Source organism: Myotis brandtii, unplaced genomic scaffold (assembly GCF_000412655.1).
Source record: "Myotis brandtii unplaced genomic scaffold, ASM41265v1 scaffold220, whole genome shotgun sequence".
Taxonomy (NCBI): domain Eukaryota; kingdom Metazoa; phylum Chordata; class Mammalia; order Chiroptera; family Vespertilionidae; genus Myotis; species Myotis brandtii.
In genome coordinates, this window is record NW_005358250.1 from 58,305 (window position 1) to 71,706 (window position 13,402).

At 39.5% G+C, this 13,402-nt stretch overlaps 1 protein-coding gene across 2 annotated transcripts; it reads left to right on the top strand.

The window, feature by feature from the left end:
• The first annotated feature begins 1,891 nt into the window (after positions 1 to 1,891).
• Positions 1,892 to 11,712, top strand: ZFP69 (ZFP69 zinc finger protein). Of its 2 annotated transcripts, none has more exons than XM_014539514.1 (5): positions 1,892 to 2,045; positions 3,612 to 3,697; positions 7,947 to 8,073; positions 8,385 to 8,483; positions 10,331 to 11,712. In XM_014539514.1, the coding sequence occupies exons 1-5, from the start codon at positions 1,919 to 1,921 to the stop codon at positions 11,446 to 11,448; spliced, it is 1,557 nt and encodes a 518-aa protein (XP_014395000.1). In that variant the 5' UTR covers positions 1,892 to 1,918; the 3' UTR covers positions 11,449 to 11,712. The 2 variants fall into 2 exon arrangements, with proteins under 2 accessions (XP_014395000.1, XP_014395001.1); XM_014539515.1 differs by having other exon boundaries at positions 1,893 to 2,045; positions 8,388 to 8,483.
• Positions 11,713 to 13,402: the final 1,690 nt, after the last annotated feature.

The following is a 13,402-nucleotide window of genomic DNA, read 5'->3' on the forward strand; positions in this document are numbered from 1 at the left end:
AACAGACACCCTCTGCAGCTGAAAGCCTCGAGAGCGAGCGCTCTCACGCCCCCGTCTCTGGTCCTACCCGCGCCCGAGGCGGATCTGGTGAGTAGGAGGCCACCCTGCCTGTCGTCAGTCCAGAGAGGCAGGTCGGGGTAGTGAGAACGGGGGCATCGTCTCAAAGAAGCTTCTCTGCCATTAACCGTTTCATAAATTTCTCCACTTTGGTAACAAGACATTTACTTTTTGTATATTCAGAAGCAGGCTATTTCCCACATGCTCCAGTCGGTAGGATGCAGCCCCTTTCTCTTGCACCAGTCACAGCTGAAAAAGAGAGGTGCCCATTAACCACATACCCTTCCCCCACAAACTGCAAAAAGTTGGGTCGGCTTCCTTTCCAGGGAGCTAGGACTGATTTTGGGGCCCCAGATACACTGGGCCTGGTCGCTGTGGAGCGATCTACCTGCTCAAATGACAGGGACGGGATGAGCCAGAGGATGTATTTGAGTTTTGTTCTGTTTTTCCAAAATTGCCTGTTACAAACACTTCTGCAGTAGTCCTCAATTGTACTCGAAGTACTGTATTTCCTCCATTTGTAGGCATACTCCTTTCCCCAAATTTTAACATTTTTGAAATCAGGATACCTCTTAACAGAGAGGTTAAAAGGACTTGCTAGCTGCTAGGCATCTACGTGGGTGTGTCTGTCACTATTTGCCCCTGTGAAAATGCAGCTATATGATTATTCCATCAGTTGAAATATTTGAAATTAACTTTGAATTGAGATTTCTTTTTTTAAAAATATATTTTATTGATTTTTTACAGAGAGGAAGGGAGAGGGATAGAGAGTTAGAAACATCGATGAGAGAGAAACATCGATCAGCTGCCTCCTGCACACTCCCCACTGGGGATGTGCCCGCAACCAAGGTACATGCCCTTGACCGGAATCGAACCCGGGACCCTTGAGTCTGCAGGCCGATGCTCTATCCACTGAGCAAACCGGTTAGGGCTGAATTGAGATTTCTTAATTGTTTTTAAAAATAACTTGAGAAGACCCGGCCCAGTAGGTCACTTGGTTAGAGCATCATCCCGATATGCCAAGTTTGCGGGTTCCATCCTCAGTGGTAGAACAACAAATTGATATCTCTCTCTGTCTCTAAAAAAAAAAAAAATGGAAGAAAAAAAACTTAAAAAGATAATGCTCTCCTGCAGCATTAAAGCAAAAGGTTTATAATAATGTTTACTAAAGGTTTGTTTGCCCGACATTGTCTCAATTAATCAACTTTACAACCCTATGAAGTACGATTATTATTTTATAGATGAAAAAACTGAAACTCAGTTGAAGTGCCTTAGAACTTTTAAGTGCAAGAGCCAGGATTCTAACCCAGGCTGTCTGATTTCAAATCGATATCCAGGCAGAAGATGCATGTGGCTTTTAAGGGAGGAAGTCAAGGCAGGATCGGTGCATGTCTGTGTATCTTTGGCTGTTTGTGTGTGTGTATGGAACCGGGAGACAGAGCCACATCCAAGAGCATTGATTATACTTATTACCACATTGATAACAAATCTTTGTTTTTGAATCTTTTGCAGTTCTAAAGATATTTCTGCAAGTTCTGGATTTCTGGCTGTACAAGGGTGCTCTGGGTCCCTCCTCTCCTGCCTTGTGTTCCTGATAGAGGCATACACTCAAACCTACTCAACCGGCTGCCTCCCAGGGAGGCCGTACTTAATTTAAGAGAGGAGTCAGTGTTTCCAGTCAGAGCTGTCCAAGTCACATTAGCCTCTAGGAGCCCCCAGGTCCTGGTGCTGCAGGAACATGCCAAAGCCCTGAGGGCAAGGGTGTGATCAGAGGAGGACCACACAACTGTGAAGCCTCTCAGCAGAGGTTCTGGCCGTTTCCTCACCGGAAGTGGACAAGCCCGATCAGGTGGACATCGTTATGCTGCAGCAGCTCTTGATCACCCTGCCTGCGGAGGCCAGCACCTGGGTGAAGTTGCACCATCCAAAGAAGGCCAAGGAGGGGGTGCCCCTATGGGAGGATGTGACTAAGATGTTTGTAGGAGAAGGTGAGAATAGACTGATGAAGGGGGGAATGGATGGGGAACTAGGAGATCTCATTTGTGTGTCAAAAGATAGGTGCACTTCATTGTTCTGGTCTCGGGGAGAAAGTTGGGGGGAAAGCAGGTCTCTGAGGTTCATGCTTGTGGCTTTTGGGAAGGGGATAGCTGTGAGAGTTCTGGAGTTCTGGCTGTGTGATTGTTGCTTCTGGATCCCTCCTCTCCTGCCTTGTTGCTCCTCTAGAAGAATATAGAGGCATGTACTCAACCATACTCAACCGGCTGCCTCGCACAGGCTTCTTGTTGACATGTGCTCCGTGCTGCCCCCTGCTGCTTCCATCTCCTGTCCTCAGTACTACACAGGACAGGAAAACAGAACACAAGATGGTCCCCACTAGCGACTCCTGAGTGTGTGAATGTGATTCATGGACAGCAAAGTCAAAGCTTTTTGCACTCTTAAGCGCCCCCTAATGGTTTTTCTTCACAGGTTTCAGTCATTTTATCCTCAAACCAATATCAGTTCTTGCTTTTCAGCTTCTGCTGAGAGGAAAGAACGACATGCTTGATTACTCTTATTTTACCTTGAAATATAGGTTCAGTGGGAAATATATCCGAAATTACACATTACTTAGTGGTCTGGTCAGGATAGGTGGATGGATAGAGGAATTTGTGAATTTCATGTGGTCTCTTAATTCATACCTTTAACACTGTAGATTCAGTCAATATTTATTGTATTCTAGCTGGGTCAGGCAGGAACTTTGCTAAGCATCTTGATAGATAGAAAAATGAATAATGATCTCTAATGCTAAATATTTTTTTTTAATTTTTTTTATTGATTTCAGAGAGGAAAGTAGAGGGAGGGAGAATTGTTGATCAGCTGCCTCCTGCATGTCCCCTACTGGGGACTGAGCTCACAACACTGGCATGTGCCCTTGACCGGTATTGAATCTGGGACCCTTCAGGTTCGATCTATCCACTGAGCCAAACCAGCCAGGGTGCTAATTATTAATTGATGGAGACAGACATATACCCAGATCACATACCCATAATAGAAGGTAACCTAGGGAAATGTTATGATAAAGTTCTTTTGGAAGACAAGAGATAGGAAACATTTTTCCAGTTGTGCTTATCTGAGAAATTTTCACAAAGCAGATAGCATTGAATTGGGCCTTGAAAGATGTCTAAGTTTTTTTGTAGAAGAGTCAGAGAATGGAGACCATTGTAGTCTGAGATTGGTGTTCAAGTCCAACAGACAGAGGATGGTGATTAGAGGAAACTAGTGCTGGGAAGATATGCTTCCGGTGGAGCGTAGAGTGCCTGGAAGTCCATGGGAAGGGAACAAAGGAATGGCTCAGTAGATCTGTGCTTTTGGACCAGCATTGACCATTGGGAAATACTAATGCCCAAAAGAACACACTGCAGATCCTCCTCATTAAGGGGCCTCCAGTCTGCTTGCGTCGCTCCAAATGTCCCTCTTTGTGAATATATTGAGAGAGGAGCCATATTCAGCAGGTCTGCAGGCAGTTTTGGGGACGTTTGGGAAGTGCAAACCTTATGGCTCTTTTCCTTCCTCAGCTCTGCTATCTCAGGATGCTAATGAGACCCAGGGAGAAAGTGTAAAGGATGAAGGGACTTCTGGGGCCCAGACAGCAGAATTCCAGGTGGGTTGGAATTTCCTCTCATTTTTTTGACATGCTTCTTGGTTTTTAAGGGCATAACGCCCCTTTTCTTGGAGTGGGAGGTTGTTGAGGCTAACGAATTTAACCTAGGGAGCTTAGAGAATATTGCTCTTGTACAGAAAATGGCAACGGTAGTAGCAATTTATCTGCTCATAGAAGTTATACTTGCCTCCATGTAACTCTAACATTGTGTTGCTAATTTCTGTAAAGAATGTAAAATGAGTGATAGAATTTTAGCCTCTAAAAACCAACAGATACCTCTTGGGACCTAAGATAAGTCTCATTTTTTAATTTATTTTTTAGTATTTATAACTGAAAAACAAACTTTGTAAATGAGAAGTTCTGACATTCTTTTATTATTATTTTTATATATTTTTAAAAAATATATTTTTTTATTGGTTGCAGAGAGGAAGGGAGAAAGAAAGAGAGAGAGATAGAAACATAATGATGAAAGAGAATAATTGAATGGCTGCCTCCAGCACACACCACACTGGGGATTGAGCCCATAACCTGGGCATGTACCCTAACCAGGAATTGAACTGATCTTCTGGTTCATAGGTCTGTGCTCAACCACTGAGCCACACAGACCAGGATGACATTCTTAATGGTGTACACATATCACTTGTGAACTTAATGAGGTGACCCTTAGAGTATTGGGAACAGAGATCAAACTGCAGCCAAAGAATCAAGAAGAGAAGAAATGGTCTGGCCACAGGTGCACACCTTAGCCTGGGCAGATACAACAGGTGTCAGAATGGGTGTCCTCACCACCTGGTGGAAGGATAGGTGAGACAGAAGGAAAATTTTTGAATAAACAGAAAAGGAAGATCATTAAAGAGGAAATGTTATTCGAGGACAGAAGAGTTTTAAGTGAACAGAACTTGGGTTCTAAAATTAGATGGTACAAGATTTGAACTTAGCTCTTGAATTTACTTGCTTGGTTATCTGTGGCAATATTTTTTAGCTGTTTAAAATCCCAGTTTCCTCAGCTAATTCAGATGCTCATACTTTCTAGGAATGAAATGCATTCCAGAGTTAGAGAAATGTGGAAGTAATAATAGTCTAATTATTTAAGGGGTTATCTCTGCATTCTACTTTTTAGAATTCCTCACTTCCTGACACTTATTGAAACTGATGAAATTTAAACTTAGCACTGGGAAAAGATTAAAATTTAAAAAAAGTGGTTAGAGCATTGGCTCTCAGACTGAAAGGTCACAGGTTTGATTCACGGTCAAGGGCATGTACTTCGGTCACAGGTTCGATCCCCAGTCCTATGTGGAAGGCAACCAGTCAATGTGTCTCACATCAATGTTTCTCTCTCTCTCTCTCTCTCTCTCTTTCTCTTCCCTCCCTTTCACTCTCTCTAAAAGTCAATGGAAAAAATATACTCAGTGAGGATTAAAAAAAAGAAGTGTAATTTATACATAGGATAAAACACTTAAGAAAGTGCATAGCTCTTTTTGACATATGTGTACACCATCTACTGCAATCAAGATCTAGAACATTTCCACCATCTCAGAAAGTTCCCTCATGCCCCTTACTCTGCTTTGCTCCCAGTAGTTAGTACATGGGATCTCTGTTTATTTCTTACTAGTGGCTCGGTGCATGGATTCGTGCACATTGAAAGGAAATTAATTACAAGAAATATTTTAATATTGCTATTTGTCCTTTCTCTATAATAGAAGTGTCAATCAAATTCACAGTCAACAATGACAGATCGAAACACACGCGTGCACTTGACACCAGCAAGAGCTTTATATGTGTCATGCATGCGTGAGTCCAGTTGGTGGGTCAGAGGGATGGACATACAGTCGGTCATTTAGCCTTTTATATATATAGATAACTGCAAGTAAATCTATCTCAAAATAGATTTAATGATCATGTTAAAGTCATCTTGAAATATAAATGTAATTTTAAAAATAATCTAAAAAAATTAAATAAAAATAATCTATTCAGTAATGTTCTATAAATGTTAATTAGATTAAGTTGGTTGGTAGGTTGTTCAAAGTTATATCTTTGATGAATTTTTGTCTAATTGTGTCAGTTATTGAGGGAAGAATGTTAAAATCTCTATCTTGATTTTGTCTCTATCTCCCTTTAGTTCTGTCAATTCTGCTTTATTTTGAATTCTGTGGTCAGATGCATAAACATGTGGGATTGTTGTCTTCTTAATGAACTGATCCTTATAATTATGAAATGTCTCTTTATGCCTAGTAATATTTCTTTTCCTGAAGTCCACTTTGTCTGATTTAATGTAGATCCTCCAGTGTTCTTTTAGTTATTGTTTGCATGGTATAACCTTTTCCATTCTTTTAGTTTTAACCTCTCTTTGTCTTTTTATTTATTTTTTTCTGAGTGGTGTGATGAAATCTCACACCATTCTGCTCCATCCTGCCCAGGATGTAAACCATCCCTTTGTCCAGCATATTCAGCCTATATACGGTATACTCCCCACCCATTAACTACTTAGTAGCAATTGGTTATCAGATCAATTGTCATGGTATTGCAGTGCTTGTGTTCAAGTAACCCTTATTTTGCTTAATAATGACCCCAAAGTGAAAGATTAGTGATGCTGGCATTTCAGATAAGTGCTTTCTTTAAGTGAATTGGAAAAAAACATTATATATAGCGTTTGGTACTATCCATGGTTTCAGGCATCCACTGGTTGTCTTGGAACATATTCCCTTGGATGGGGGCGGGGCGGGGTGGATTATTGTATATATGTTCTCCTTCAACAATGAGAAATCAGGCTCCCATTTTTAACTCATTTGCTCAAGTTTGGAATATAAGAAAAATAGTTTCAGAGTTGATAACCCATACCAGTGGAACAGGCAAACCTACTAAATGGAGTTCAGTATTTCTCAAGATAAAATTTAATATAAAAATGCACAAAAATTAAGTGTATTATTTGATGAATTTTAACAAATGCATACATTGTGTTACCTGTGGCCCAATTGTTTTTGTTAGCTTGGGCTGCCATAACAAAATACTACAGATTGGTGGCTTAAAACAACAGACATTTATTTCTCACATTCTGGAGGCTGTGAAGTCCAAGATCAAGGTGCTGGCAGATTCAATTCCTGGTGAGAACTCTCTTCCTGGCTTGCAGGTGACCACCTTCTTGCTGTGTCCTCACATGGCAGTGCACCAGGGGTATGTGGAGCTCTTTGTCTTTTTTTCTTTAATCCTCACCCAGGATATTTTTCCATTGATTTTTAGAGAGAGTGGAAGAGAGAAGAAAAGACAGAGAGAAATATCAATGTGAGAGAAACACATTGATTGGTTGCCTTCTGCATGCTCTCTGACCAGGGCCTGTGCAGGAGCCTGCAACCAAGGTATGTGTCCTTGACTGGAAACGAACCTGGGATCTCTCGGTCCACAGATCAATGCTCTATCCATTGAGCCAAACCGTCTAGGACAACCTCTCTTTGTCTTTATATTTAAAGTATGACCTTTTTAAATATAGCTGGATCTTGCTTGGTTAGTCCATTTACAGTAAACATAATCATTGATATGGTAGATTTAAGTGCATATTCTTATTCTTTGTTTGCTGTTTGTCCCATCTAGTCTTTGTTCCTTCTTTTCTGCTATCTTTTGGATTAAATAGTTTTCTTGTGTGTTCTATTTTGTGTCCCTAATGACTTTTTAGCTATTCTTCTTTGGTTTGTTTTTAGTGGTTGCTCTAGCCACTACAATATGAAATTTTAAACATATCACAGCTGCTTTGAATTAATATTATACAGTTTCACATATAATATGGAAGTCTTATATTTCCATTTATTCTCTCCCATTCTTTGTGTATTATCACAATACATTTCACTTTACATGTTATAGATCCCACAATACATTGTTCTTATTTTAGTTTTTAATAGTAAATTGTGTCATAAAAAATTAGGAAAGTTAAGAAAAGGAAAAGGAAATGAGCCTTTCATATGTAGATACATATTTACCAATTCTGGAACTCTTTTTTAAAAAAATATTTTTTTATTTTATTTTTTAAACATATTTTTATTGATTTCAGAGAGGAAGGGAGAGGGAGAGAGAGAGAAACATCAATGATGAGAGAGAATCATTTATTGGCTACCTCCTGCACACCCCACACTGGGGATTGAGCCCACAACCAGGGCATATGCCCTGACTGGGAATGGAACCGTGACTGCCTGGTTCATAGGGCGATGCTCAACCACTAAGCCATGCCAGCTGGGCAAAAGCAATGTATTTTATATTCTAGGAACGGTTGACCTTCAAGGACATAACTGTGAACTTCACCCAGGAGGAGTGGGGGCAACTGACCCCTGCTCACCGGAATCTGTACCGAGAGGTGATGCTGGAGAACTACGGGAACCTGGTCTCAGTGGGTAAGGTTGGGCTGTTTATCCAGAAACCTGCTCATTGCAGGAGAGCCATTGTTTCTAAATTGTTAAATGTCATGGATTCCCTGGATCTTGGCCTTGGATTCTGTGTTAGAGATGTCTTATTCCTTTGAAAATCCAGCCAGGGGCATATTTGATTCTCCTTCTTTTACCTTTTACTTTGTAGAGCTAGAATAGAAAAACATGCTGAGGTGCCCCTTTCCATTTTCAGAAATCCTAGGACTGGATCTAATTCTGGGGATGGTTCTTAGATCTCAACATAAGCATTTATACTCTTTTTTTTTTTACTGCATAAGCAGGATATGAATTTTCCAAACCTAGGGTGATTTCCCAGTTGGAGAAAGGAGAAGAGCCATGGATAACAGAGAAAGAAGGCTCAGGACATCCCAGTGCAGGTGAGCCAAGGCAGGTGGCAACCTTTTCACATGTAAATAGTATATTTTAAAAAATTATGTTTTCTGTTTGTTCCTGGTATAATAATACAGTTGGTTTTGTATATTGATCTTATAGCCAACCACCTTGTTTCATTCTGTTATTAATTCCAATAATTTGTTTGTACATTCTCTTGGGTTTTCTTTTTCAACTTATAATAATGAAAAGAATAATAAAAGCTGCAATGGTGTTCTTTCCCTACCTCTGGGTAAAATCTCAAAGAGATCCCATAAATGGTCTAGTCCCTTTAAATAATAACAACAGTCTGATTTTAGTAAAATGTTTAGTTCAGTGAAACTTCATTCAAAGTGAAATCTTTTCTTCTCCCCTAGCTTGGGCTGCTTCAGTCCTAGATACTGAATTGGGGAGGGGGACATAGATGGCTTCTCTGTCTTTCCCTGTCTTCTCTTCCTCCCCCACTATTCAAGACCAGAATCCGGGGCCTACAGAATGTAGACTCTATTCTTGCCTCCATTTAGAATTTGGAAATACTAATGATTTTTATAAGAAGTTATACCTTTTAGGAATACAAAGCTGTCAGTTGAAATATTAGTAATGGGTACAACAAATTATCAAGTAAGAAAACCAGTCAGAATTTTATTATTTTTACTTTATTTTTTGTTGTTAATCCTCACCTGAGGATATATTTTCCATTGATTTTTAGAGCGAGTGGAAGGGAGGAGAAGGGGGGGGAGAGAGAGAGAGAGAGAGAGAGAGAGTGAGAGAGAGAGAGAAACATTGTTGTGAGAGAGACACATCAACTGGTTACTGGTTGTCTCTGCAGGCCTTGACTGGGGCCAGGAATCGAGCCTGCAACCGAGTTATGTGCCCTTGACCAGAATCGAACCCATGACCCTTCAGTCCATGGGCTGAGAAAACCAGTCAAAATTTTAAAGGTTAAAGGATATTTTCATAGAACATTGTAATAGCAGCAATATAGTCTGGGTTTCTTACAAGTCTTCTTTGCATAAATAACACTTCCAGGGACAAATGAATAAGCACAGGAAATAGAACAATGTGTAAGTTTTAATAAAAGGCAGCTCAGTGTTCTTGTGAATTTTCTTAGTACCAACATTATTTTTTGAACTAGTGTCTCTGACTACTGCTGGAGTGAGGAAGGAACATGTTTTTTTTTTAATTTTTCTGAGAAGGTTTTCTAAAAGTAGTTGTCAATTAAAAAGACATGTTGTAAAGACAGCTCAAAAATTTCATTATTTAGTATTATTAGAAAGAGCAGGACTAAAATGCTCAAATTTTACTCTTTTTATAAAAATCATACTCTTACTGTTTACTGTTTCTTAATTTAATTTCCCATTACCTCTGTCATTATTTAGTATTATTAGAAAGGGCAGGACTAAAAAGCTCAAATTTTACTCTTTTTATAAAATCATACTTTTACTGTTTACTGTTTCTTTTTTTTTAAAAAAATATATTTTATTGATTTTTTACAGAGAGGAAGGGAGAGAGATAGAGAGTCAGAAACATCGATGAGAGAGAAACATCAATCAGCTGCCTCCTGCACATCTCCTACTGGGGATGTGCCCGCAACCCAGGTACGTGCCCTTGACCGGAATCGAACCTGGGACCTTTCAGTCCGCAGGCCGACGCTCTATCCACTGAGCCAAACCGGTTTCAGCTGTTTACTGTTTCTTAATTTAATTTCCCATTACCTCTCCAGGATACATAACCATATTTAAATATAATGAAAATCTCATGTACTTTATATGTATTGTTATCTAAATCTCTATAGCAATTGAGTTTTCAGAGCATAAAGTATTTGAGTTATTTGTATTTTTTCCATTTCTTTCAGACTTAAAGAGTAAAACAGAAACCAGTATGTCAACTGCAAAGGAACAGTTATATCAAGGCATTATGATGGAAAGGTTCATGAGGGATGATGTAATTGATTCCACATTGAGAAAAGTCTCCAAATATGATGAGTTAGAAAGGCATCAGGACACCAATGGAAGAGATGTAAGACAAGCCATCTTGCTCCACAAGAAGAGAGGCCAAGAAACTAACAAATTTGGGGAAAATATTGTGAGTTCAAATGTTATTATAGAACAGAGGTACTGTAAATATGACACACTTAGAAAGAGGAACAAATACAAATTAAATCTGATTAATCATCCAACAAGTTACATAAGAACAAAAACCTATGAATGTAATATATGTGAAAAAATCTTCAAGCAAACCATTCATCTTACTGAACACATGAGAATTCATACTGGTGAGAAACCTTTCAGATGTAAGGAATGTGGAAGGGCCTTTAGTCAAAGCGCGTCTCTTAATACCCACCAGAGAATCCATACTGGTGAGAAACCTTTTGAATGTGAAGAATGTGGCAAAACCTTCAGACACCGCTCCTCTCTTAATCAGCATCGCAGAACTCACACTGGAGAGAAACCTTATGTATGTGATAAATGTCAGAAAGCTTTCAGCCAGAACATTAGCTTGATCCAACATTTGAGAACTCATTCTGGAGAGAAACCCTTTACATGCAATGAATGTGGGAAAACCTTTCGACAAATTAGACACTTAAGTGAACATATAAGAATTCATACTGGGGAAAAGCCCTATGTGTGCACTGCATGTTGTAAAACCTTTAGTCATCGAGCGTATCTAACACATCACCAGAGAATCCATACTGGGGAGAGACCCTACAAATGTAAAGAATGTGGGAAAGCCTTTAGGCAGAGGATCCACCTTAGCAACCATAAAATTGTTCATACAGGAGTGAAAGCATATGAATGCACACGGTGTGGGAAAGCCTATAGGCATGACTCATCCTTTAAGAAACATCAGAGACATCACACTGGAGAAAAACCTTATGAATGTAATGAATGTGGAAAAGCCTTCAGCTATAATTCATCACTTACTCGGCACCATGAAATACACAGGAGGAATACCTTCAGAAATAACGTGTAAAAATAGATTATAAAACAGATTATCCAACATGAGAACAAAAGCCAAGTTTAAATCAGTGATTCTATGCTTTTAATTTTCAGAACTCTAAATGTGAGTTATTGATATAATGATGCCAACTTCTAATTTTGCCCATTGTGTAAATAAACACTACATTGATAACTACTATCTACACTTCCGTACAAAGCACTTAAAAATAAAGGATGGTCCTTCCAATTAAATTCAACAATGTGGAAAATTAAACACATTATTATTTTTCTGACTTCATGGTGGATTAATAAATTATTATTCATGGACATTCAGTGATTTACAGACCAGTATATGGGAACTACTATTTAAAATGTCACCACCCCCATATTTTAAATTAAAATTTAATTTTTAATTTTTTGTTAATCCTCCCCCAAGGATATTTTTTCCATTGATTTCTGGAGAGAATGGAAGGAAGAGGGAGAGAGAGAGAAACATCGCAGTGAGAGAGACACATTGATTGGTTGCCTCCCACATGCCCCTGGGGTAGGGGATGGCCAGGGATCAGCCTGCAACTAGCTCATGTAATCCAGGGGCTGCAATACATTCTAATAGTGGACTGGGATGAGTACTTTGGAAAACCCAGGCAGTTTTCTCTCCATTTTCACCTTCTTGGGTCTTCATTCTGGCTTTTTTTTTTTTTTAAACCAAACAAACAAAAAAACACCTCATTGCAAACCATGGCTACCAGCAACTCCAGATTTTACATATATTCAGGTTCTATCACCCAGAATAAAGCTGCCTTCTCTTTCTCATTTCTATCTCAAAATCCTGAGGAAGGTTTCTTATTGGCCCAGCTAGGTCTGTGCCCACCTCTACAGTCAATTGTAGGCTGAGATCTCAGCTTCTATGAGAACCATGATGGTGTGGTGGTGGGAGGGAGGAACTGGACGGGTGGGAAAGGAAAGTTATTCATAGAATTCCAAATCTTATCCATTCTTCAATGCCAATTCACCAGATCAGAAATTTAGAACTGGAAAGGATCTAGGAATTCACCTAATTGAAACTTCACTTTATAGATGAAGAAATGGAGAATCTTCTTTAATTACTCATGTCCTTTTACTTGAGTCAAACCTGAGTTTGAAAATTTTTTCCCTCTAAGTTTCTTAGCCTAGCTAACAAACTACTACTAAACACCTACTATTAATGGCTGAACGTAGCTGAGCTGCTCTTTGCCTTTCTAAAAGGTTTACTTAGATCTGCTGCCCAGGAAGTCTTCATAAGTTATACTTCAGAGCCTACCCATTGCCTTTGCCTTTTATCAGTGCCTTTGCCTTTTGTCATTCATTCTATTTAGGAATGTCTCCCTCCACTGATCATGGGATTATTCTTCCTCAGAGCTGTGACCTTAGACATATTGTCTTCTCAAGTCACACATTTTGATTTTGTTAACACCCCACACTTCTGACATCTATGTTTTAGAAATACCCCCTGAGCTCCAGAACATCATATTCAACATCCCACTAGATATCTTCACTTGGATATCCCATAGTCACCTCACATTTTTTTCAATAAAATCTGTATTCCTTAACCCAGGAAGTGGTACCACCACCTATTTAATACTCCCATTTAAACTTTTTCCTCTTCCTTTCATTCATTACTTCTCCCAATGCCACCAGGTCCTATATATTGTATGTAGGATTTAAGTCTCTATCTACTCCATTCCCACTGTCAGTACTTTAATTAGACTTGTAGTACTTCCTAACTGCTTAGATTTCCAATTGGTTTCTCTACATCTAGTCTGGACTCATCTCTCTATCCTCTCCACTGCTGCTAGAGTGATCATTATAAAGCACATATCTAATCAAACTGTTGGGGTCCAACCCCAGCAGGTCCAGGGGTCCCCAAAGGTGTGGACGGAGTCGGCGAAGAAGGAATGACACGGAGACAGCCTTCAGTTGATCAGCAGCCTAGCCAGGATCTCCAGCCA

Coding starts and splice junctions, on each gene's coding strand:
- ZFP69 (XM_014539514.1), top strand. CDS start 1,919: ATGCTGCAGCAGCTCTTGATCACCCTGCCTGCGGAGGCCAGCACCTGG. Junction 3,698..7,946: donor CCCAGACAGCAGAATTCCAG/GTGGGTTGGAAT, acceptor TTTATATTCTAG/GAACGGTTGACCTTCAAGGA. Junction 8,074..8,384: donor CGGGAACCTGGTCTCAGTGG/GTAAGGTTGGGC, acceptor TTACTGCATAAG/CAGGATATGAATTTTCCAAA.